Below are 27967 nucleotides of genomic sequence, written 5' to 3' on the forward strand. Positions count from 1 at the left end.
ATCTATCTACCCATTAAGAAATAAAACAACTCTAAGTTTGAGCTACTCTTTGTATATACTTTCCTTTTTAAAGTGCTCATTATCATTATATTATTTCACAGATCGGATTATATTTAAAGGCATGAAAAATTGAATGTCATGAATGCAATATTGCATCAGAAAGTCGGCTTAAAGCTGTGCAATTGAAAGCATTTTAGGACTCATAAGTCAATTCATTAAAAGCCTTCATGACCCACAGGTACAGTGTACTCTGCAAGAAATCAATAAGTCTGTCATTGTACAACCATATTGCATCTATGTCATGAAATACATTACAAATATTAATGCACTAGTATGTAGAATATCCAAGTGCTTTACCTTGTCATGCAAAACATTAGCTCATTAGCTGCGATCATGAAAAATAGTTTTAGCTGCTAGCTTAAAGTTAACCCAGGGTGACACACCTCTATAAGATTTATAGAAGGTAACCTGTGGGATTCCATAAATATAAATTGTAATGATCATGCTTTTCATTTAATGTAAATATGTTGGGCGCTCCTCTTCTGGCAGGAACCACTTACTTAAATGTATTCAGCCAACACATTCCTTTTTAGATATCACATGTTTTAATGAGATTGCAAATGGGGGAGGAGGTGGTCGATCCCAGCACCCCAGGGTATTAAACATGATCTACAATGTCTTATTGCACTCACAGTAATACCGGATTATTGATATTATGAGGCTGGGTACCCTTCATCTCTATTGTGTGGAGCTGCAGAAGAGTTAAGTGTGTGCCCCCCTCTCTCTCCCTCTCTGTCTCTCATTCAAGCCCTTATCCATCTGCAAATCTGCCAACAAGCAACTCTTTAATACATGGAGAGGAGGGAAGCTAGTCGCTAACTAACTGGGATACTGAGTCGTAGACCACAGGGGATTCTCCGAAGCCATTCATGCTGTACGCTTGATATCTAGGAGGAGATAGCTTTCAATCTAAAGGAGTCGATCGTTATGAAAAGGTGGCTGTCTGGTGGACTGTTCCATGTGCCCTACTCCTAGAAGCATGAGCAGCCCAGAATATAGTGAGGAGTAAAGCACAGGCTGAGTGATTTCTCCACAATGGGAGGTAGGTTTAATATTCTCCAATATTCATATATATGACACTAACTTGTCTATGTCCTTTCTTTCCTTCTTTCCTTTCTTTCTCATTCTCTCTCTCTCCTTTCTTCTCATTTTCTCTCTTCTCACTCTCTCTTTGTGCTGCTTCAGTATGGATTATGTCTATAGATAAAGAAGGGAAATGGGGGGAAAAAAAAAGTTTAGCAACTAAAATCAATAATTTAATCCCTTCACTGCCTTGGGATTTTCCATCTTTGAGTTTTGATTTTTTGCTCCCCTTCTTCCCAGAGCCATAACTTCTTTTTAGTTTTCCTTCAATATGGTCGTGTGAGGGATAGATTTTTGAAAGATGAGTTTTACTTTTGAATGACGCCATTGGTTTTACCATATAGAGTACTGGAAAATGGGAAACAAAATGCTGTGAAATTGCAAATAAAGAGCAATTTCACAATTTTTTTTTTTCTGCCATTAGGATTCTCAAGATCATTATGAGTTTGTAGAAACCAAACATGTCTAAGATCTTTTTATTTACGAGGTGAAAAAAAATCCAATGTTTGTAAAAAAAAAAAAAAAAAAAAAAAAAAGGGACATTTTCTGAGACCTTATTATGAAATCTGTTTTTTTTTTTCATCTGTACAATTTTGGGATATATACAATGTTTTGATCGCCAATTGTTGCATTTTATTGCAATGTTGTGGCGGGCAACATAAAAGTAATTCTGGCGTTTTGAATTTGTTTTTCTCATTACGCCGATGGGATTAGTCATTTTTAAATTTTGATAGATCGGACATTTCTGAACCAAGTGATCCCAAATATGTGTATTTTTCATTTTTTTATTTTATTTTGAATGGGGCAAAATGGGGGTGATTCGAACGTTTATATTATTTTATATTTTTAAAAACTCTTTTTTTACACTTTTTACTGGCTTCAATAGTTTCCTTAGGAGGCTTGAAGCTGCGATCTTCTCATTGCTTGTTCCACACATAGCAGGGCTTCATAGCAGATCGGCAATGTCAAGCACGAGGATCTCCTGTAGACCCCGTATCTTATGCCAACCTATCAGCGCCCCACGATCATGTGACAGAGACACCGATGGGTGGGGTTATTGAAGCACTTCCGATGCGTTCATGTTAAATGCCACTGTCAGAGATTGACAGCAGCATTCTGCATGGTAACAGTCGCAGGTGGTTATTGATTCCACCTGCAGCTGTTAGGGGCACATGTCAGCTGATCAGATCAGCTGTCATGTGCCTGAAAAGACGGAGCCCACATCAAAGAGGGGAAAGCAACCTATATGTCATAGATCATAAAAAGGGTTAAAACTTTTGTTTGACTGCCAGTTAGGTTTAGTTCGTTTTTCAGTCTGGCAAATGAATGTTGCTGATGGGATTCAGTGCCATTATTAAGAGGGGAGATGACTGAAATCACTATATTTAGTTTCACTTATTACCTGACATAAGAAAGTTCCATAAAAAATTAATCATTTGTGTGGGCGTAACATCCAGCCTGTCCAGTTTGACAAAACATTTCTAAAGATCACGGAGCGTTGAAAGAAAATAGCAAATATAATAGGAAAGACTAGAAGCAATGGGATGAAACTGAATGGGAGGAGACACAGATTAGATATTAGAAAAAACTTTTTGACAGTTAGAGTGATCAATGAGTGGAACAGGCTGCCACGAGAAGTGGTGAGTTCTCCTTCAATGGAAGTCTTCAAACAGAGGCTGGACAGACATCTGACTGGGATGATTTAGCGAATCCTGCTTTGAGCAGGGGGTTGGACCAGATGGCCCAGGAGGTCCCTTCCAACTCTACGATTCTATGATTCTATGATTCTATGATTCAATCAATATTGTAAGACAGTTTTAAACAGTAACCATCTTTTTCATAAACCAATAGTACATGTGAAAATAAGAAACATTGCAATATGTCATATTAGAGAAATCTGCTACTTTCTTTTTCTGGACTGATGATCATTCATTGTCAGTGAATTCAGATTTTCCCAATGAGATTGGAAATGACAGATTGGTGCTCATAACATTCTATGTAGAACTGTAATTGTAGCTTCAAAAAATCTTGCCTCTAGCTCCTCCCCCTTATCCATTAAATTTAAAAGCACTAACTGCCATCTACTATCTCAGTAATTGGAAAGCCTATCTTTGCTAAATACAGATTTGTTCCATAAAATGTCAGGGAAATATCAATCCAGGAGGATAAGGAATCAGATTTTGCTTATAAGATATTTTACAAAGTTGCTTATTGTCAAGTGCACCATTGATTTAGGAAACAAAAATTAAAGGGATTGTCACTGCTTAAAGGTTATCTCCCTAAAATCTTGCTTATGGGCACAGATTGCATTGAATGTGTACCTGCTGCCTAAATGAAAGGCAGGGGTGTAACTATGGTCTGTTTGATAGGCATGGTTGCTCATGGGCCACGGAGATTGAAAGGGCTCAAAGTGTTTTTCTGACTCACGTGAGACCAGTGCTATAAATGATGTGATAAGGCCCTGTTCCAAATTATGCACTGGAGGTTGAGAGCTTCATGTTGCTCCTCTATGTAACAGCCATCATTACATTTCCGCAGCCTCATTCTGTGTATCACAAAAATACTCCCAAAAGTCTTCAGCAGAAATATGTCATTACACTTGGAGCAGACATCTTATCTGGTCAGCCTTATCTTCCAAAGTTAAAGCCATAGCAAAATATGCCAACTTCTCCCTGCAATCTCAGATTAATTACATTAATTGTTACATTATTTAATTTAGCAAATCATAATCATAAGCGAAAATTTGAATCACCTCTAATGCACAGAAATGAAAATAGAACTATTTGAAAGGAACATCCGTTGTTCTTCTTAAAGCATGTTTTTTTTTTTAGAGACTTGACTGTAGAATATTTGCACCCCTTAATGTTCTAATTGTTTTCCATTGCATAAAGAACAGTTCCTTAAAAAACCTCAGGCGTTCCTGACATCTGTTGTTAACTCAAAGGTTGTCACAATTCTTTCATTCTCCATCGATAACAAAAAAAAAATATTTTGATAAACCTAGAGCTGAAGTATTTCTTAAATGTAACCTTCAAAACAACCTCTGACAGATGGGAAAGAAGGACCTGAGGCCGACGAAATGAAGCAAAGTGTAAACAGGAACATGTGTACTGGAAACACAGTGAGAATGAACTGTAAATTAGTTTGACCCAGGTCTTGTTAACCTTTTCAAATGGAGCTTCTGCTAAAAAATAGATTGGAGGAATTGCAGTCAGACTAACGATTACTTGTTATCCAGGAAAGGTCATATGTCCAAGTGTAAGAAAGGACAGTCTAAATGGAAATCCAGGAATGATGAGATTAGTGGAAGCAAATACTGGAGAACACACATCTAGAGGACATCTACGGTACTTATACAAAATCAATAGAAAAGAATGAAAACCAAAGGGTTTTTTATATCATTCATCCCAAGCATCTTATATGTAGTCATATTGTCATCCACTTCAATGTCAGACCTGGCCTGAATATAGCCTACATACAATGATGTGTACCCTGATAAGAACACTACTTATACATCCATTTCTTGTTAGAACACAAGGGAAAAGCATTGTCATCATGCCATCGTACATATTACATATTCAACCTGATGAAGACCTCCATTAGAGGAATTTGTCATCTGATTCATGCTGCCCATGGTGAAAGGCAAGTCTAGTCCAGTACGAATTCTGGGTGGCTTCTTCCTGCAACAGTCTAGTTGATTGGCAGTTCTCTCCTAAAGTGCATCCATGTGAGAGATCTGGAGTGATGCAGGGAGAAGCCGTCCTGCAGTGGTGCTGGACTCAAGTAAGATGTTCCCTTTAAAAATGTAGCCTTTAATTGATTCACACCTTGATGATTTTTTTTCTCTCATGTAAGGAGCATATTTCACATGAAGACAAAGGCAATTGATCGTTGACCAGATAACCTGCTGATTAATTCTTGTTTCCCATAGGCATGGAAACATACAAGCTACTATGGGTTGTTCATCTTGCTGTTCTGTCTGGATGTATGTCTCATTCCAACCTACCAACATTTGATGATTATGGGAAGATTTATTTCAACCCTTATCACTCCCTTATTCTACCAGATGGCAGGGAAACCACAATCTACCTATTGAAGGATATTACAAAAAGGTAAGAACATATTATTCCTGTGTTCATCTTAGCTGGGGTCTTCATTATTTGGTGTCAGAAAACCTTCTGCCCAAGTTTTTCTTTAAAATGCAATAAACTATCAAATCGTATGTCTCTGTACATCAATATGGCGTGTTACATTCACAAATCACTGCACACACGGATAATGTCAGGCTCCCGGTTGCAACTTTCTAGGACTGTACAGTATCCAGTTGATAAGTTAATGTATTTTACTAACAATTAGACCTTCCTAGCGTTATGGAGCTGGTTCATATCAATGGTCATCATAAGGACTCATCCACTGTCATTTCTTAAGCGGCACATATATATTTTTTCTTACGACTTTGTTTTGTCTTTGTTTTGAGTTTTAACTGTACTCTTTTTTGAGACTCGCCAGAGCCATTGCCCCACTTAACCCTATACTTTCATTGTTCTGTTGTATCCATTAGTGCTTTAACGAAAAGCAGATATGGAGGCCTATAAAGCGCCCCTGAAGAGACAGCTAAACCATCTGACTGTGCCAGAAGTTATGTGTTTCAGATGTTGAAAAGTCTTCTTATATCTCCGTAATGGAGTTGACACTGTATTCCCAATGGTCAGAAGATAAGCATTTTGGGCTTATTTTTCAGAAACTTCCATGGTATATAGAAAAACCTCTTTTATGTAACTGTTGATACCCTTTTTCAGTTTAATATTTCAAATTTGTAGAATAGGCATGAATTGTATCAATGTGTCATGCTAATATGTTCTAGATTTCCTTTCCGTGCAATGGAGACACATGTGTCAGACTTGTCAATACACCTTAGTTTAAAAAGCAGAAAAAATGGGAATATTACAGGATAAAAAAGGGAACAAATAAGGTGATGTTCAGCATGTACTGTGCAAAAATTGGACTTTTGAGATAATTGTGTAATTTTGCGCAGTCCTCTTTGTGCTGCACTGTATGAGGCTTCAATATGAGAACCATAAAGGTCTATACAGTTCTAATGTAACTCTTCCAGCACACAAAAACTGGAGTCAATGTGCTAAAGAATATTGGCTAATTTCATGAAATTCAATTTGAAAGCAGGAAAGCACTGATGACAAGAATAAGATGATTTCTGAAAAGCAGTTTGGAAAGTAATTGGAGCTATAAAGCGAGTAACATAACTAAAAACATAATTGTTCATTGACCGTAGCTCCAGGAAAAGGTGTTAATGGGATCCATACCAACAAAATACTTTAGATAGTCATACTCACGATTACTGAGTTAGATGCAACGTAAAGTGGTAGCATGGGACTTTAACATGGCCTATCCTTAGGATAAGTTACAATTGTCTGATGGGTGGGGGTGCAACACCTCACACCCCCGCATATGAGCTTATTGGGGTACCAGTGACAACTGGAATTGCTCAGTTGCGGAACAGCATAGCACAGCTCCATCCACTACATAATGGCCACAGCTGGGTACTGCATATCAAGCCCCTCTTTGAATCACTGGGGCAAATTTTCCATAACCGGCCTGGGTAACTATTCCATTGATGAAGCTGTGCAGCTCCTGCCACTGGTGTCACTGGAAACATCTAGTTGGCAGGAATGTCGGGAGTTGCACCCCCACTGATCAGACATTGATGGACCTATCCTAAGGGTAGGCCATCACTGTTAAAGTCTTGGACAATGCCGCCAATATAATATGTATGAATCAAAAATCTTTTAATTTGCCCTCTTTGATATTGCACCATATAGGTATTCTCCCCTTTTCTACAATGTTTTATAAAGGCACAATTAAACGGCTCAGGGTGCTGACGGCTATATAGTACTCCACAGGACTTTGTGTGTTACTGCACAGCCTCTGTGCACACAGGTCTGCCTAGGACCCATTCACTGTCCCAAATCAAGGTGTTCACAATTATGTTTTTAAGCTTTTTCTAAAAATTAGTCCCAACTCCACTGGATGAAGCTAACTCTGGGATTTGTGCCAGTAACCAGCTACGCTCTTAGCAATTTTTCTTTACAGCCAGTTAAGTTAAATATTGAACTACATCTCCATATATTTAGTTTTAATATAGAAATATTCAATCCATTGATGTCATTATTATAGTTTGCCATTCTTTCACTTACTTTAAACCATGGCCAAAATGAAACTTTCCAGTGCTGGAATAGTCATTCATAAACTTTGATTCAATATTTCCATTTCCCTAAATTGGAAATCTTGCCTTCATAGTCTTGCTACTGGTCATAAATATTAAAGCTGTAGCATTTCTTCTTGTATCTTACACAAGCATGGCCAAAAGTGTTTGTTAAACATGTGTTTAATTCCTTTATATGTACTGGAACATCACAAAAAAAGAGGAAAAAAATTGCAAATTGGACATAATTTCACACATAACCTCAAAAATGTTCAAGGCAAAATTGTGGGCACCCTCAAATTAATATTTGGTTGCACACTCTTTTGAAAAAATACCTGCCATCAGTCGCTTCCCATAACCATCAACAAGCTTCTTACACCTCTTAATTGGAATTTTGGACCACTTTTTATTTTTGCAAACCGCTCCAGATGTGCCTTCTCCCAACAGCACTTTTAAGATCTCTCCACAGGTGCTCAATTGGATTTAGATCTGGACTCATTGCTGGCCTCTATAGAACTCTCCAGCCCTTTGTTTCCATTCATTTCTGGGTGCTACTTGAAGTATGTTTGAGGTTATTGCCCTGCTGGATGACACATGAACTAGGATGAAAACTCACATTTCTGACACTAAACACTACATTGCAGCACAAAATCGTTAAGTAGTCTTTGTATTTCATGATGCCTTGCACACATTCAAGACACCCAGTGCCAGAGGCAGCAAAACAACCTCAAACATCTTTAAACTTCCACCTTATTTGACTATAGGTACTGTGTTGTTTTCTTGGTAGGCTTGATTCTGTTTTTGGTAAACAGTAGAAAGATGTGCTTTACCAAAAAGCTAAAGACGCTTTTCGAGAAGGATTTTGGCTTCTTCATGTACATTATGGCAAACTACTTTCTAGCTTTTTTATGTCTGTGTCAGTAGTGTGGTCCTCCTGGGTATCCTGCCATATCGTTTCATTTCATTCAAATGTTGACTGATAGCTGACGCTGATGCACCCGGAGCCTGAAGGACAGCTTGAATTTATTTGGAATAGATTGTGGCTGCTTATCAGCCATCCAGACTATCCTGTGTTGTGACCTTTCATCAATTTTTCTCTGCCATCTACGTCCAGTGAGATTGGCTACAGTGCCATGGGTTGTAAACTTTGTGATTATGATGCACAACATGAAGAAACTAACATAAAGATCTCTGAAGATGTACTTATAACCTTGAGATTGTTGATATTGTTAAACAATTTTGGTTCTCAAGTCATTTAGGCAGTTCTCTTCTCTTTCTGTTCTCCATGCTTCAAGTGGCACACACAGACACACAATGCAAAGAACAAGTCAATTTGTCCCCTTTTTATCTAGGTTCAGGTGTGATTTTCATATTGCCCACACCAGCAGGAGGTGGGGCCAGGTGCCTGCAGTGTGCCCAACGCCCGTGATCGCAAGATCACCTGTATTGGCTAGATGCATTACGCTCCTGCTCCCATCATCCCCTCTCATGGTCTGACATCACTGATGGCGATACTGACAGGGGGTTGTGATGACATCACTACGCGGCACCTGCAGTCCTGAGATGTGCGGGGGTGCAGAGCAGCGGAGGAACCAGGAGGAAGAGAGGTGAGTGTTGTATTTATTTTTTTATTGGGCTGCATTATACTATAGAGGCTGCCTGTGGGGGTGCCTTATATTAGAGGCTACATTATTCTATAGAGGCTGCCTATAGAATATGCAGACCATAATATAATGCCTATGGGGTGCACTATATTAGGGTCTGCATTATTCTATAGAGACTGCCTATGTGAATGCATTATATTAGGGGTACATTATACTATAGAGTTTGCCTATGGGGGTGCATTATAGTAGAGGCTGCATTATATTATAGAGGCTACTATGGGGCGGCATTATTCTATAAGGCTGCATATATTAGGGGCTGCATTATTTTATATAGGCTGCCTATAGAGGTGCATTATATTAGGGGCTGCATTATACTATAGTCTTCCTATGTGGATGCATTATACTATAGAGGCTGCCTATGAGGATTGCATTACACTATAGAGTCTGCCTATGGGGGTACATTATACTATAGAGTCTGCCTATGGGGGATGCATTATACTATATAGAGTCTGCCTATGGGGAGTACATTTTTATTACATGGAGACCTATGGGGAGTGCATTATACTCTATTGAGGATTATATTGAGGATTGTGTGCTACATTATACTATATGGAGGCTATCTAGGAGGCCATCATACAGTGTGGAGATTACAGTGTTGGAGCTATCAAACAGTTTGGGGGATACTAAGGAATATATATATATATATATATACATACAGTGTGGGCGAATTAGACTGTGTATAAGAGAGCCTCATACTGTGTATAGGGAGCTGTACAGGTAGAGACTCGGGACATTATTAAATGTAAAGTGGGTACCCTTTGTTATACTGGAACTCAGGTTACTGTGACTGTCAAAGGGGCACACAGATGGCATTATTACTTTCTAGGGTGCAAAATGTGGGCATTGTTTTGTATGGCGCTTTCACCTGGCATAACTATATTCTAAAGGGTTGCTTTAGAATTTAGAGGGCACAGAGAACCACACAATAGGTGCAGTAATAGGGACACATACGGCAACAGCAGCTCAGCATTGGGGTATTAGCAGGTTGTGGAGTTTGTGCAGGTTGGGAATAGTCCCATTGGTGACAGTGCTGAAATTGTGAGAAGTGAAATATGTTTTTGTTGTAATCTCTGCAGCCAAGTCCTGGCTGGAAGAAGTCGTCATGTCGGTCTGGGTCAGGTGGAAAAGATGTGAAAAGTGGATTATCTGTAACTGTGCTGTGATCTATTATATGTTCTGTAGGCCTGGTATTTACCACTGATCATATGGTGGTAATATCAATATTGATCTTTATATAGAAATTATTTTCAGCAACAGCACTGTCATCTGCTGAGGTTCTCCTCCACTATTAGGGTGCTTCACCCAGTTGTAATCAAGGTTACCTGATTAGGGGCCCACTGGAAGTTTTGCCTCCCTGAGCCAAAACCCCAGCTACGCCTCTGAGTCACATATAATGCTCTATGCAGTATATGATGGGCCCCATATATTGCTCCATACAGAATGGGCCCCCTATAATGCTCCCTGCAGAATAGTCCCCATATAATGCTCCATATATAATGGGCCCCATATAATGCATGATGAGCCTCATATAATGCTCCATATAAAATGGGCCCCATATATGATGCACCAGTGTATGATGGGCCCATATAATGCTCCATATATAATGGACCCCATATATAATGCTCCAATGTATAATGGGCCCCATATATGATGCTCCTGTGAATAATGGGTCCCATACAGTATATAGAATCATAGAATCATAGACTCATAGAGTTGGAAGGGACCTCCTGGGCCATCTGGTCCAACCCCCCGCTCAAAGCAGGATTCGCTAAATCATCCCAGTCAGATGTCTGTCCAGCCTCTGTTTGAAGACTTCCATTGAAGGAGAACTCACCACTTCTCGTGGCAGCCTGTTCCACTCATTGATCACTCTAACTGTCAAAAAGTTTTTTCTAATATCTAATCTGTGTCTCCTCCCATTCAGTTTCATCCCATTGCTTCTAGTCTTTCCTTGTGCATATGAGAATAAAGTTGATCCTTCTACAATGTGACAGCCCTTTAGATATTTGTAGACAGCTATTAAGTCTCCTCTCAATCTTCTCTTTTGCAAACTAAACATTCCCAAATCCTGCAACCTTTCCTCATAAGACAGGGTTTGCAGACCGGTCACCATTCTGGTCGCTCTTTTCTGAACTTGCTCCAGTTTGTTGATGTCTTTTTTAAAATGTGGTGCCCAAAACTGGACACAATATTCCAGATGAGTTCTGACCAAAGAGGAGTAGAGGGAAATAATGACTTCACGTGATCTAGAATGTATGCTTCTGTTAATACATCCTAGAATTGCATTTGCCTTTTTTGCTGCTGCATCACACTGTTGACTCATATTCAGTCTGTGATCTATTAGTATACCCAAGTCTTTTTCACATGTGCTGTCACTTAGCCCTATTCCTCCCATTCTGTATATGCTTTTTTCATTTTTATTGCCCAGATGTAGTACTTTGCATTTCTCCCTGTTAAAAACCATTCTGTTAGTTGCTGCCCACTTCTCCAGTTTATTTAAATCTTTTTGAATCCTCTCTCTCTCTTCTCTAGTATTAGCTATCCCTCCTAGCTTTGTGTCATCAGCAAATTTAATCAGTTTACCCTCAATTCCTTCATCTAAATCATTGATAAAGATGTTGAACAATACAGGGCCCAGGACAGAGCCCTGTGGTACCCCACTTGAGACATTCTTCCAACTGGATGTGCAGCCATTTACGACCACTCTTTGGGTCCGATCACTAAGCCAGTTATGAATCCACCTAACAGTTGCCTTGTCCATTCCATACTTAGTCATTTTTTCAATAAGGATTGTATGAGAGACTTTGTCAAATGCTTTGCTGAAGTCAAGATATACTATATCTACAGCATTTCCTTGATCCACCCAATCAGTGATACCGTCATAGAAGGAAATTAAGTTAGTCTGACATGACTTATTAGTTACAAACCCATGCTGACTCTGTTTAATCACTTCATTCTTATCCAGGTATTGACATACATGTTGTTTAATAATTTGTTCAAAGATCTTTCCTGGTATAGAAGTCAGACTCACCGGCCTATAGTTGCCTGGGTCCACCTTCTTCCCCTTTTTGAAGATAGGAACAACATTTGCTCTTCTCCAGTCTTCTGGCACTTCTCCTGTTCTCCAAGAATTTTCAAAGATTATGGAGAGGGGTTCAAAAATTTCTTCTGCTATCTCCTTCAGTACTCTGGGATGTAATTCATCTGGACCTGGAGACTTGAATTCATTTAGGTTAGCTAAGTGTTTCCTCACTATCTTTCTGTTTATATATATCCTGGATTCCTGGAATCATAGAATCGTTGAGTTGGAAGGGACCTCCTTGGCCATCTGGTCCAGCCCCCTGCTCAAAGCAGGATTCGCTAAATCATCCCAGACAGATGTCTGTCCAGCCTCTGTTTGAAGACTTCCATTGAAGGAGAACACACCACTTCTTGTGGCAGCCTGTTCCACTCATTGATCACTCTAACTGTCAAAAAGTTTTTTCTAGTATCTAATCTGTGTTTCATCCCATTGCTTCTAGTCTTTCCTTGTGCAAATGAGAATAACGATGATCCTTCAACAATGTGACAGCCCTTGAGATATTTGTAGACAGCTATTAAGTCTTCTCTCAGTCTTCTCTTTTGCAAGCTAAACATTCCCAATTCCTGCAACCTTTCCTCCTAAGACAGGGTTTGCAGACCGGTCACCATTCTGGTCGCTCTTTTCTGAACTTGCTCCAGTTTGCTGATGTCTTTTTTAAAATGTGGCGCCCAAAACTGGACACAGTATTCCAGATGAGGTCTGACCAAAGAGGAGTAGAGGGCTATAATGACTTCACGTGATCTAGACTGTATGCTTCTGTTAATACATCCCAGAATTGCATTTGCCTTTTTTGCTGCTGCATCACACTGTTGACTCATATTCAGTCTGTGATCTATTAGTATACCCAAGTCTTTTTCACATGTGCTGTTGCTTAGCCCTATTCCTCCCATTCTGTATATGCTTTTTTCACTTTTATTGCCCAGATGTAGTACTTTGCATTTTTCCTGTTAAAAACCATTCTGTTAGTTGCTGCCCACTGCTCCAGTTTATTTATATATTTTTGAATCCTCTCTGTCTCTTCTCTAGTATTAGCTATCCCTCCTATTTTTGTGTCAACAGCAAATTTAATCAGTTAACCCTCAATTCCTTCATCTAAATCGTTGATAAAGATGTTGAACAATACAGAGCCCTGTGGTACCCCACTTGAGACATTCTTCCAACTGGATATGCAGCCATTACGACCACTCTTTGGGTCCGATCACTAAGCCAGTTATGAATCCACCTAACAGTTCCCTTGTCCATTCCATACCTAGTCATTTTTTTCAATAAGGATTGTGTGAGATACTTTGTCAAATGCTTTGCTGAAGTCAAGATATACTATATCTACACCATTTCCCTGATCCACCCAATCAGTGATGCTCCAGAGTATGATGGGCCCATATATGATGCTCCTGTATATGATGGGCCCCACATATAATGCTCCTTATATGATGAGCCCCATATATGATGCTCCTATGTATAATGGGCCCCATATATAATGCTCCAGTGTATAATGATCCCCACATATAATATTCCATATATGATGGGCCCCATATATGATGCTACTGTGTATAATAGGCCCCATATATGATGATCCAGTGTATGATGGTCCTCGTATATAATGCTCCAAACATTAGAAAAGAAAGAAATACCTCTCACCGCTGCTTTGCTCTGGACTCTCCCTGCTCCACGGCGTCCATCTTCTGACTCTCTGCACTGTGACTGTTTAGGCAGATGGCACACAGACATGATATCATTGCATCCTCTGACCTAAACGTCACAGTCAGGAAATGCAGAAGTGGAGTGGGGATAGGTAAGTATTGCAAGTGCCGGGGCTTTGATCAAGCGGGGAGGCCCATTCGTGGGCGCTGGCACTGGCACAGATATTGAGCCCCCAAAGCATGCCGGTGTCCTTCATGGCAAGTGGGCCCCTACGCCTACTCAGGACTCTGGCACTTGCTGATGCTGGCCCTGGCGTGCAGGTCCCGCATTCAGTGGTGATGAGACCAACTGGTGAGCACTTTTTGTTCTCCGGCAGTCTCTAGATTGACATGGAGCCAAGCACCGGGCAACAGCAGGAGCCACAGCAACAATATGGGAAGCCCCAAGAGCAGGTGGAGCGGCGTAGAGCCATTGCAGTGGATGTAGGGGCTGCACTGGTGAAAGACGTGACACTGCATGGGGTAGCAGGTCAAGTCAGAAGAGCTCCAGTAAAGTGGACGATTTCTCAGCCTCCAGATAAGGTCAATTGGTTGATGTGTCCTTCTTTTAATCTTGATCATTGCCTCAAAGTGGTAAGTGATTTTTGTGAAAGTTCCCATTGTAATAAGGTTTTTTCTTCTTGCCATTTATTTTTTTTTTAAGTGGAGTTGCCGGATTCCTACCAGAAAAGACTTTGTAAGTCTTGTATAGAGCAAACGGTAGCAGAAGAGACCACTAACGTTACCATTGAGCTAAGGTCCATCATTAGGGCAGAAGTTAAAGATTCCCTAAGATTCCTGACCCTGAGAGAGGATCATAAGGAAAAGAAAGGTAGAAGGGCTAAGTGGTTATCTCCAGAGTTGGACACGTCCTGTAGGTCTATAGTAGGTCAGCAAGGCGGACACAATTTAGCCCTGGAGACCATGTGTTGGTGTTGATGCCAACGGTTGAAAGTTAATTTCAGGCCAAAGTGGCATTGGCCATACGAGGTGGTCAAAAAGCTGTGTGACATCAACTACAAGGTCCACAACTCAGAGAGAGGAAATCCATACCCAGTGGAACATATCAACCTGCTTAAACCGTGGCGAGAAAGGGAACCAGTGGAAGCTACAGTATGTGACTGAGGGCAAATCCTGAAGCCAAGGTCGAAAATGTAGCAGTGGCAGAGACCCTGTCAGCAGCCCAGAAGCAACAGTGCCAAGAACTGCTTCAGCAGAACCAGGACCTGTTTTTGGAGTTGTCAGGATGAGTGGAGGTTGTTGAGAGTGAAATCCTGACGGAACTGCATTTGCGGGTGAACCAAAAGCAGTATCGAATTACGGAAGATGGCCACAAGTTGATTTAGAAGGAAGTGAGGGGGGAATGTTGAGCCTGAGCAGCACAGAGAAGTCAAAGAGCTGATGGGTCCAGCCCCATCGACGTGATGCCGAAGCCTGATAGAGATTGCCATTTTGGTAACGATTATAGGAAGCTAAATGAGGTGTCCAAATTTGATGCATATATGATGCCCCGTGTCGATGAACTCATTGAGAGGCTTGTGTCAGCCAGACATATCACCACCCTGGACCAAACAAAAGGTACTGGCAAATCCTTCTGTCTCAAAGTACCCAGGAGAAGACAACCTTCTCTATACCTGACAGTTGCTTTCAGTATACCAAGAATGCAGTTTGGGCTGCAAGCAGGGTCGGACTGGGGTGTCTGGGGCCCACCAGGGGAATGGACTCTAAGGGCCCACCCTACAGCTATATACAAATATCTGTCAGTCATTATCCCCATTATAGTGGAGCATCGGCTGTAAAACACAGGCGACTCCTGTACATCTACTGTGCGCCACCACAAATGGGATGTATAATTATAGCAGTTTACATTAATGGGGTTCTTTGGTTAGAACAAGTTATCACCGATCCATGGGCTCCACAGGATAGGTGACATTATACACAGGACCTCTGTATATAGCATATAGTGTACAGATAATACAGTGATCACCAGTGACATTATACACAGGACCTCTGTATATAGCATATAGTGTGCAGGTAATACAGTGATCACCAGTAACATTATACAAAGGCGCTCTGTACACATTATATAGTGTATAATGTGTGTGTGCATGTAATACACTGACTCACCAGTGACGTCTGTAGTTGAAGTCCTTCATCTTTGCTTTTTTTCAACCAGCACAGACCGCCGTCACTTCTTCCAGCCAGGACTCGTCTCTGCAAAAAATAACACAGTCATCAATAGCTCATCGCTTCCAGAGCATTTTCCTTACTTTTTCCCTGACTTCTACACTATGGCAGATGAAGAAGAAAAGCAACGTAGTACCGCCCTGCACAGTAACAAGATCCGCTTTTGTTCCTACCATGGAAAACCATTTCCTAAAAAGTAAATTATATTACAGTAGTAATAATGTCCCTAATTGGACCCTAAAGAAATTATGTTCCCCACTTGTCACAATAAACTAATATAGCATGTTCCTCATTCTGGCCCCCAAACAGTAATAAAGTCCCTCATCCTGGCCCCCTTTATTTAATAATCTCACCCAGCCTGAACCCCTATGTCCCTTGTCCAGACTGGCCCCCAGATATCGATCCCGCTTCCCCAGGTATACATATTGGCCCTCATATGTCCCTTGTCCTGCCTCAACATATATCTCTCCTGGACCCGCATATATCCTTCCTGGTCCCTTGTCCTGCCCCCCCATATAGCCATCCTGGCCCCACATATATGCAACCTGCCCCCCCATATATATCCACCCTGGCCCCTCCCCATATATCTGCATCTTGGTCCCTTGCCCTGCCCCCTCACCCATAAATCTATCTTGGGCCCCCATATATCTGCATCCTGGTCCCTTCCCCCATATATGAATTCTTGCCCACTCATATATATCCATCATGCCCTCCTCCATATATTCATCCTGGCCACCACCTCCCCATATATCCATCCTGGCCAGCCATTTATATGCATCCAGGCCCCCCTATATATATGCATACTGGGCCCTTGTCCTGCCCCTCCCCCATATATCCAACCCGGCCCCCTCCCCCATAAATGCATCCTGGCAACCCCCCCATATATATGCATCCAGGCCCCCCCATATATATGCATCCTGGTCCCTTGTCCTGCCCCTCCCTCATATATCCATCAGGGCCCCCTCCCCCATATATCCATCCTAGCCGCTCTATATATGCATCCTGACCCACCATATATACTGTATGCATCCTGGTCCCTTGAACTGTCCCCCATAAATCCATCCTGGCCCCCCACATACAGTGGGGCAAAAAAGTATTTAGTCAGTCAGCAATAGTGCAAGTTCCACCACTTAAAAAGATGAGAGGCGTCTGTAATTTACATCATAGGTAGACCTCAACTATGGGAGACAAACTGAGAAAAAAATATCCAGAAAATCACATTGTCTGTTTTTTTTTCATTTTATTTGCATATTATGGTGGAAAATAAGTATTTGGTCAGAAACAAAATTTCATCTCAATACTTTGTGATATATCCTTTGTTGGCAATGACAGAGGTCAAACATTTTCTGTAAGTCTTCAAAAGGTTGCCACACACTGTTGTTGGTATGTTGGCCCATTCCTCCATGCAGATCTCCTCTAGAGCAGTTATGTTTTTGGCTTTTCGCTTGGCAACACGGACTTTCAACTCCCTCCAAAGGTTTTCTATAGGGTTGAGATCTGGAGACTGGCTAGGCCACTCCAGGACCTTGAAATGCTTCTTACGAAGCCACTCCTTCCTTGCCCTGGTGGTGTGCTTTGGATCATTGTCATGTTGAAAGACCCAGCCATGTTTCATATTCAATGCCCTTGCTGATGGAAGGAGGTTTGCACTCAAAATCTCACGATACATGGCCCCATTCATTCTTTCATGTACCCGGATCAGTCGTCCTGGCCCCTTTGCAGAGAAACAGCCCCAAAGCATGATGTTTCCACCACCATGCTTTACAGTAGGTATGGTGTTTGATGGATGCAACTCAGTATTCTTTTTCCTCCAAACACGACAAGTTGTGTTTCTACCAAACAGTTCCAGTTTGGTTTCATCAGACCATAGGACATTCTCCCAAAACTCCTCTGGATCATCCAAATGCTCTCTAGCAAACTTCAGACGGGCCCGGACATGTACAGGCTTAAGCAGTGGGACACGTCTGGCACTGCAGGATCTGAGTCCATGGTGGCGTAGTGTGTTACTTATGGTAGGCCTTGTTACATTGGTCCCAGCTCTCTGCAGTTCATTCACTAGGTCCCCCCGCGTGGATCTGGGATTTTTGCTCACCGTTCTTGTGATCATTCTGACCCCACGGGGTGGGATTTTGCGTGGAGCACCAGATCGAGGGAGATTATCAGTGGTCTTGTATGTCTTCCATTTTCTAATTATTGCTCCCACAGTTGATTTCTTCACTCCAAGCTGGTTGGCTATTGCAGATTCAGTCGTCCCAGCCTGGTGCAGGGCTACAATTTTGTTTCTGGTGTCCTTTGACAGCTCTTTGGTCTTCACCATAGTGGAGTTTGGAGTCAGACTGTTTGAGGGTGTGCACAGGTGTCTTTTTATACTGATAACAAGTTTAAACAGGTGCCATTACTACAGGTAATGAGTGGAGGAAAGAGGAGACTCTTAAAGAAGAAGTTACAGGTCTGTGAGAGCCAGAAATCTTGATTGCTTGTTTCTGACCAAATACTTATTTTCCACCATAATATGCAAATAAAATGAAAAAAAAACAGACAATGTGATTTTCTGAATTTTTTTTTCTCAGTTTGTCCCCCATAGTTGAGGTCTACCTATGATGTAAATTACAGACGCCTCTCATCTTTTTAAGTGGTGGAACTTGCACTATTGCTGACTGACTAAATACTTTTTTGCCCCACTGTATATACATCCTGGCTCCCTCATATATCCATCCTCGTCTCTTATCCTGCCCCCCATATACAGTATCTATCCTGGCCCCCCATATGTATCCAACTGGGCCCCCCACATATCTACCCCCCCGAATGGGTATCCATCCAGTCCCCTTGTCCTGCCCCTCCCTCCCATGTGTGTATCCATCCTGGCCCCTTGTCCTACCCCTGGCCCCCATGTGTATCCATCCTATCTCCCTCCCACACATGTATCCATCCTGGCCTCCCCCGTACATTCATTCATTCTGGCCCCCCCGTACATTCATCCATTCTGGCCCCCCTGTATGTGCATCCATCCAGGGCTCCCCCTTCCCTGTATGTGCCTGCATCCAGGCCCCCCTCCCCTGTATGAGCATCCATCCAGACCTCCTCCCCTGTATGTGCATCCCTCCAGCCCCCCTCCATCCCCTGTATATGCATCCTTCCAGACCCCCCTCCACTGTATGTGCATCCTTCCAGCCCCCCTCCATCCCCTGTATGTGCATCCTTCCAGGACACCCCATCCCCTGTATGTGCATCCTTCCAGGGCCCCCCATCCCCTGTATGTGCATCCTTCCAGCCGCCCTCCCCCATCCCCTGTATGTGCATCCCTCCAGGGCCCCCCATCCCCTGTATGTGCATCCCTCCAGGGCCCCCCCCATCCCCTGTATGTACATCCTTCCAGGCTCCCCCCTGTATGGGCATCCATCCAGCCTCCCCATCCCCTGTATGGGCATCCAATCAGGCCCCCCCTGTATGTGCATCCATCCAGGCCCCCCCGTTATTTGCATCCATCCAGCCCCCCCATTATTTGCATCCATCCAGCCCCCCGATATTTACATCCATCCAGGGCCCCCCATTATGTGCATCCATCCAGGCCCCCCATTATGTGCATCCTTCCAGGCCCCCATATTATGTGCATCCTTCCAGGCCCCCCCATTATGTGCATCCTTCCAGGTCCCCCGTTATGTGCATCCTTCCAGGCCCCCCCCGTTATTTGCATCCATGCAGGCCCACCCGTTATGTGCATCCTTTCAGGGCCCCCACCGTTATATGCATCCTTCCAGGCCCCCCCGTTATGTGCATCCCTCCAGGGCCCCCCCCGTTATTTGCATCCATGCAGGCCTCCCCCGTTATGTGCATCCTTCAAGGCCCCCCCCTGCTTTATGCATCCTTCCAGGGCCCCCCCCATTATTTGCATCCATGCAGGCCCCCCTTATGTGCATCCTTCCAGGGCCCCCCCCGAGAGTGAGAGAGAGAAGAAAAAAAAATCTTTCACTCTTACCTGCCTGCGCTCCCAGCGGTGACACTGGCGTCTTCCTCCTCCTCTGCAGGTCGGCGGCCGGCGTGCTCATTGCAAAATGGCCGCTGACATAGCAGAGGCCAGCGGTGGATGTGTGCACCCGTCGCATGAAACTGACGTCATACGCCAGGCGCACACATGCCACTATCAATCGGGATGTGCGCCATGGCGATTAAGGTAATGAACGCTGCGTGCGCGCCTCCCTGCTCTTTTAAAGGGTCCGCGCCCTTTTTTTTTCTTCTCCTCCTGGCTGGCTCCTTCGCACAGCCAAGGGGAGGGCCTACCCAGGGATTTCCCGATACCCCGCCAGGCCAGACCGAGCCTGGCTGCAAGTAGCCCCAGTTACCTCCCAGAGGGCCATGGACCTGGTCCTAGCCCCTCACAAAAAGTACTCCACAGCTTACCTGGATGAAATTTTGATCTTCAGCCCAGATTGGGGAAGTCATCTGCAGGAGGTTCAGATCATACTAGATGTGCTGAGGAAGGCATGGTTTCCCATAAAACCAAAGAAGTGCACCATGGCAAAAGAAGAGGCAAGATACTTGGGCTATATCGTCGGAAGGGGCGAAATAAAGCTGCAAGTGAAAAAGGTAGACGCAATCCAAAACTGGCCGCAACCAATCTCCAAGAAACGGGATAGGGCGTTTCTAGGAATTGTGGGATACTATCGTCTTTTTATCTCGAATTTTGCCATGAGAGCCACACCCCTAACTGACCTTCTTATGGGCATGAAGAAGGTGATGACCAAGTTGTCCTCTGAAACTGAAATGGCGTTCCAGGAGTTGAAGCTCACTCTGTGTAAATAGTCAGTCTTGTTCGCACCTTACTTCATTAAGGAGCTTGTGGTCCCCTCTGTGGTCGGGTTGGGAGCTGTGTTGTCCCAGGAGATAAATAGGAAGGAGCATCCAATCTTATATCTAAGTAAGAAACTCTCTGTATCACTGAGGATGTTGGCTTCAGTGATATGAACCTGGAGAAAATGCTTCAGCACACTAAGCGCTGAAAAGGGTTAATCTGCCCTGTTAAGGGCTGGGTATTTTTGTGAACAGCTGAAGAGTGAAAGGCTGTTTACCATATCTCCACCCCAGGGTGGGATTTAGAAGGTAAATAGTCAGCCTTTTGAATCATTCTACACTCAGTGTGCCTGGTGACAAAAGCTCCAAAGCTGTGTTTGTGATTAAGTGAGGTGAACCTTTGTATCTTTTCAGGGACCCCGGAAAGGGCATAATATTCAAAGTGCACAATAGCTGGTTGGATTACAGAGGCCATGAGTTTTGCTTATTCAGCATGTGGCAAAGCGGTACCAAAAGGGTTGAAGGCTCACTCCACAAGGGCTGTGGCAATCTCGTGGGCGGAGAGATCAGGTGTGTCAATCGAGCAGATTTGTAAGGTGGCAACATGGTCTTCTCCTTTTTTTTATAAGTACTATGGATTTGATCTGATTTCTTACTTTTGGGAGAAGGGTTCTGCAGACTGTGGTCCCTCACTGAGCACTTATTCCCTGTAATTCTCTTGTGGTGCTGTCATGGATGATCGAAAAAGACATAGTTACTTATTATTATTATTATTATTATTATTATTATTATTATTCTATTTGCGTATATATTATGATATTAAAAAAACACATGAAAAAAGCATGCAAAGCATCTTAAAAAACCTCGAAACACTCCACACATATATCATAAATGTGAATCCCACCAACGGGTCCTGCATCTATTTTGAGAATGGGTCCTAATGTGCACCACTATCAGTGGACAGAGGATAAGAATTGAAATCCATTTGTACAGGAATTCTGACCGTGACCACCCCAATGGGGACCAGTTTTCTAGATCGAACCTGGTTGTAATGATACTATGAAAATGCTCACCTTCAAGGTACCTTTCTAGAACTTTCCATTCACACATATACTCAGCTCTGCTACATGCGCTGTGGGCTTTTGACACCCCTCCTTCTTCCCCCCTGTCACGGCTGCGAGCTCTCTCCCTAGCTTCCTTCACTTCGCCTGCATGTAATACTAAATTCCTTCCTCCCCCTCTCTCAAGAATGTGCTGAGGGGGTCAGAATACAATCCTTTGTCTGAAACCTGTGCTCTGTTGTCTATGATAGAGTTGATTTAAGATCTAAATATTAGGGCATATGTAGACCCCAGTTGGGGTTATAAGTATGAAAGTTACATATTTGGGATGTGCTTCAATAGAGCGACCCACCCTGTAGTTTTCTAGACTCCAGCTTCAACAGAATCCAAGAAATGAATTTGTACTTAAGCAGTTCAAACAGGCACCTCAGGTTTGGACTTAAATGAACACAAACGTCATGCTGAGTAAGATGATACGTTGGTCGTCACTATACGAGGTTCCCTCCCTGAGATATGATACTTATGAGTTTTCAGAACGTGTTAGCCCCTCTGAGACAAGAGGAGGGCTCCCATAACTCAGCCCCTTCAGTGGTGTCACGACCAGGAGGTATAAGATAGTGTAAGCTCATTTGGCAGCTGTCTTTGCCCTGGAACCCTGATACAGAGAGGTTCTGTGATGAGCTGTGATGTATTGCCCCTCCCCTGACCGCATGGTCTGCTATGAAATGACTTAAGCAAATGTAAGTGCTTTTCTTCCTTTAATCCCTGTTATTTTGTAATCGTTGCACATATTTCAATTGTCTCATGTTGTAATACTATTTTATACCTTTTGTAAACACTGCCTACCTTTTTGGAGTAAAATATATAAAATTACTAGCTTTGTTTCTCCTTGCTCTGTAACGTACTTGTCACGTCCTCTGAAGTGAATTACGCTACTAATTTGAATTGGCTCCGGACCCATTATTAATTAAGAAATTGGAGCTGGTGGCAGCGAAGTGTGTTCTGGGCTTGTTGGGTAAAGCTGGCAGTGATGGAACGGGTTTTATAAGCGTATTTCCTGGCTGCGGCTGGGAGTAGTTATATTTCCCTCACTGCAGCATACCTAATAGCCAGTACACATCCAGGTGACCCGTCTGGCGACTACTTATCCTAGGTACAGTTCTCTGTCTGACCTGAGGGTAAGAGGGTGATGGAGAGCTGCAAGTTCCAAACCGGAACTGGAAAGTGGGATATACATAAATCCCTGCTGTTGGTGACATATTGGTGGCAGAGGTGGGATAACTAAATATATTCTCCCTGCGATATTTGTATATTTTTCATCAGATATTGGTGGCAGTGGTGGGATTCGAGAGATATCCCCCTGCGGTTCATCACACTGGTACCTCATGTTCTCTCTATTTTTGGTGTTTCCTGTTCTGGATGGGAATACCCTTTTAAAATAATGTCTGTCTAGGTTAAGTTGCAGTCTGTACATGACGTTAAATAGTTGGGGGCACCTTGAGCTTTATTTGGTTTAATTCTCCCAAATGTTTCCCGTAGATTTTAAAAAATAATGTGTGTTGAGGGGGACTGTATTATGGTGAGTGAAACTTGGTGTGACCATGGGAGTTGTAAGTATTGTGGCTACTGCCATCTGGAGCAACCATAAATTGTATGTTCCTTTGCGTCACACATCATGGAGTCTACTCCAACTGGCTATTTTCTGTACAACCAATTACAGCTCTGCTCCGTTAGAGCAAATGTGTTTCATATAGGAAATACACGCATCCTTCCTTTATGAGAATGATGAGGTTTACTTTTTATAAGATATCACACTATTGATGAATTCCAAAGAATGGAAAATCTTTCAGTTCTGAACATCAAGGTAAAAGCTCCATGTTAACATAAAAGTTAGTTATTTATTGTTTCGCTTAAATGTTGCCACATGTCTCTCCTACCAGATGCCTGTAAATAATATGTAATGAAATTCACATCCATCATATCATTTTCACTCTTATTTTTCACATTTATTGCTTAAAACAAAAATCAGGTAGGTTTTGATTTTAGCTATATCTATAAACTTTGGTTTGCAATTGCAGTATGATAACTGTTTCCATTCTTCAATTTTCCGCAGGATGGGTTTGTGCTTTACATTTGTTTGCTTGGTGTAAACTAAATGGGTCTATCCATTTCTTCATCCAACTACAACTTAATAATTGTATAAGCAAATCAACCCTAGTACTGCCCATATGTTATGTCCCTTTAAGGATCAAACAATTTACATTGACACAACAATTACAATGTAAATACATTTTTATTTACAAAAAATACTTTATTAGCTCAAAACTTATGGGAATCTGTCATCAGGTTTCTTCTACCCCATGTGAGAGCAGTATGTTGTGTGGGCATACATCCTGATTCCAATAATGTGCCAGTTACTGGGTTGCTTGCTGCAGTTTTGGTGAAGTCACTTTTTATCTACTGCAGAGCTACCAGTTCTATGGATTCTGAGCTGTGTATAACCCTGCCCACACCACTGATGCTTTCTTTGTATACTGTGCATAGGCAGAAAGTTGCCAATCAGTGGTGTGGGCTGGGTTATACCGAACTCATTATCTAAAAGACTATATAGCACAGGTTTACTAGTCTTCTAATAATAACCGCAAAAGCAGTCGCAAGAAATGCAGCCATGGCGACTCAATCATAGTTTTTGAGCGCGCCAAAGATACTTTATTATCTAGACTCGCACACTCGCTCATCACTATCTAACACCAATTAAATATCTATACGGTCTACTATTTTTACGTGTTTGTTTTCAGTCACCCTTCACACCTTAGGCCTGTTTCACATTTCAGTTTTTTGACGTCAGTCCAAATCCGCCAGAGTGTGAAAAAACAGATCCGTTTCCGCTTTGCCACAAACGGATGTCATAGGATCCGCTTTTGGAGGCAAGGTGATGAAATTTAAAGGAGAGAGATTTTCCGCCACCAGAGCGGAGTTTGGGATTAAATTTCTGACAAGGCATGCTCAGTGTCAAAAAGCGGATCCGTTGCTGGATTCCGTGAAAAAACAGTTGGCAACGGATCCACTGCCCATAGGCGACCATTATAACGAATGCCGATAGCGGCGGATTCGTTGCTATCCACTATTTTTACGCAGCCAAAAAGCGTTTCATTGTCCATCCACTGAAGTCAGCGGACGCCAAAATTATGGCGGATCCGTCAAAAAACGGATCCAACGGATGACCATCTGTCAAAATCCGCCGCTAATGCTAGTCAATGGGAAAAAACGGATCTGCCAAAGAAAATGGCGGATCCGTTTTTTTGCAAAACGGCGGATTTTGACTGATGGCAACAAACGGAAATGTGAAACGGGCCTTATTGATATGTCCAGTGTATGCAATTCTAGTAACAAAATTTATGATACAACTAAAGTATACGTACAGTATATGCCATATGCAGATGGAGGGTGCCGCTCATAATGACTTCTGCTGGAAAGTTTAGTGAACTCTAGTACAATCCTGCATATCTGTATTTCTACAGTACTTTAGTATACTGTACTTTGCTTTGCAATATATGCAGTTAATGGTTTATCCATTATTTTATCAGGTACTACTTTACATTGGGAGAAAACCCTAGCTCTCATTTCTCCATCACTGTGACACCCTGTGATGTTCCAATTGAATGGAGTATTTTACACTACAAAGAATCTCACGCATTTCATGGAAAAGCAGCAGGTAACAAAGCGGTGATTTAATTCTTATAATATATGGGATAAATAATACATGATAATGTTTGGGAAAGATACTGCATTAGATTTCAAGATTATATTTTTTAAAAGTATTCTGATGTTGTAAATTTTCATGATTCACACTGTTTTATCTACTTCCAACCTGCCCATACACTCTATACATGGCGGTTCACATTCTACTCTGTAGTGACGTTTTAAAATGTCACTACATAGTAGTAAAGCAGCTGCACAACATTATGCAGCTGCAAGAGCAAATAGCTTGATGTCAGACACAGCCAGACTGCCCGTAGAGTAGGCAGAGATGGTTTACCATATGGCTACCATCTATGCCCTCCTGATCACTGTATAATATCCTGCAATGAACAAGTAAACTTGCTGACATCCAATGAATGATCTCGATAACGATAATCGTTCTCAATAATATTTCAGTGTAAATGCAGCATAAGAGTGTAGTGATTGCTCTTGAATAGCAATTAAAGGGGAAAGGAGCCAACTTTGTGACATTACACCCAGCCTGAAAAGTAAAAAGCACTTACAACTGCCCTCATTGTTTCTTCCATGATGAATTTATCCATTTTCCAAGCAAAACCCCAGGGATTATAATTTAGAGACTGACATCAGAAATAGCTACCAATAAATATTAATCCATAGTTTTATATCAAGTAATAATTTTGTTAACCTTTTCATTTTCAGCAAAATATCGACCATATGATAATTCGAAGAACCAGGCCTACTACAAGACTGTGTCTACACTTTTCAACTACAAAGGAAACTCGGTTGAAAACTATGTGGGAACTTTTTCATATTCTTCACTTTTTGTCCTTGAGTTTTTATCTACTGAGAGAGACACTCACATTTCAGTGTACCTTACAACAGACTTGGCACATGGAAATCTTTTTCCTGAACTTCCAGGAGATCCAAGGATTGATGTCACTACACTCAACCATAACTCTGTTTCTTTGGTCTGGAAAGCAAGTCCATCAGCAGTGAAGCAGAAGGACCACATAGAATATTGTATTCTAGTAAATGAAAAGCATAATTATAAAAGTATGTGTGCTGCTGATACAGCTATTCGATCTGCGGGAAGGAAATGGCCAAAATTAGCAAGTTTCCCCATCTCAAAATATCTTGATGAAAATCAACGGGTTATGCTCCTATTAAACAGTGATTTACATATTATTCACAAAACCAGCAACATCGAGGTTAGGCAGACATGCGTTGGCAACAAAAATACCTACACAGTATCAAATTTGAGCTCAAACACACAATATTACTTTGACGTATTTGTAGTTAACCTGTTGACCAATGCTAGTGCTGCCTATACGGGCACTTTTGCAAAAACATGGTTGGAACCTACACCAAAGGATATTCCCCTAAAGGATGGCAAAATAGTACAAATTAAGTTTGATGGCAAAAGACCAAAACCATATAGCTTTGAGTATCAGGCATTGCATAAAAAGGTCCACTTCACATTCCAAGTATGCCAAGGCCAACTGCGAGCTCAGATATCAAAAAATGGTAAATTATTGGTTTCAGAAACTATTCAAGGTTTAAGACATATAACCCTTCACGGTAAGTTTATGGATAAATACTTGGCTGTTTTCAAGCCAGGAGAACCAGTGGCAAACACATCTGCAATGATTCAGGCTTCATCCCATATGCACAAATCTTTATTCCCTTTTTTTCCAAATAGTCTGAAAATCAAGTCTTTCAACAAACTGAGAACATGTAACTCAATAACAATTGCCTGGCTTGGGACCCAAGAAAGGAATATGTACTGTGTCTACAAGAAGAAACTTCAAGACCAAGTTTGGAGAGAAATGGCCAGTGTTGACAATTGCTCAGGGCCAGTATCACGGCCAAAATCAGAGAAAGTTTTGTGCAAATATTTCCATGAAATCAATGTACAAAAAGCAGTAACCACAGAAACCATTGGGGGTTTAGAAAGAGGCATGCTCTACCTATTTGATGTCTATCTTATTGGTTCTTCAGGATTGCTGGTTAGATACCAGAGTAAAATTGTGAAAACAAGAAAAATATGTTGAAGATTTAGATTTTTTCTGTTTTTATATATATTTATCATTAATGGAAGTTTCTAAATAGCTGAGGAGGATCTGGCACTAGACATCACAATGAAAACTGTATACATTATTGAGTAGACTTCTCAGATATAATGCTAGTATTTACTTTGAAAATTTCATGTCAGAATGATTTTATAATCTAGCTGGACTGTAATCTCTAGCAAGGTTTATAGATCTTTAATTTAATATTAAGCGGAAACATTTGAAAACAAATACATAGATATTTGACATATACAGTGGGTAGGGAAAGTATTCAGACCCCTTTAAATTTTTAACTCTTGGTTTCATTGCAGCCATTTGGTAAATTCAAAAAAGTTCACTTTTTTCTCGTTA

The 27967-nt window shown here is 41.8% G+C and overlaps 1 protein-coding gene across 2 annotated transcripts; it reads left to right on the forward strand.

The window, feature by feature from the left end:
- Nucleotides 1-112: 112 nt before the first annotated feature.
- On the forward strand, nucleotides 113-27876 carry LOC141088760 (protein NDNF-like). 2 transcript variants are annotated; one of them, XM_073574922.1, is made up of 5 exons: nucleotides 113-238; nucleotides 952-1102; nucleotides 5075-5255; nucleotides 25412-25539; nucleotides 26247-27876. In XM_073574922.1, the coding sequence occupies exons 2-5, from the start codon at nucleotides 1096-1098 to the stop codon at nucleotides 27596-27598; spliced, it is 1668 nt and encodes a 555-aa protein (XP_073431023.1). In that variant the 5' UTR covers nucleotides 113-238; nucleotides 952-1095; the 3' UTR covers nucleotides 27599-27876. The 2 variants fall into 2 exon arrangements, with proteins under 2 accessions (XP_073431023.1, XP_073431024.1); XM_073574923.1 differs by lacking the exon at nucleotides 113-238 and having other exon boundaries at nucleotides 878-1102.
- The last annotated feature ends 91 nt before the right edge of the window (nucleotides 27877-27967 follow it).

This window comes from Dendrobates tinctorius, unplaced genomic scaffold (genome assembly GCF_039654945.1).
Source record: "Dendrobates tinctorius isolate UK_male_01 unplaced genomic scaffold, ASM3965494v1 ptg000040l, whole genome shotgun sequence".
Lineage (NCBI taxonomy): Eukaryota > Metazoa > Chordata > Amphibia > Anura > Dendrobatidae > Dendrobates > Dendrobates tinctorius.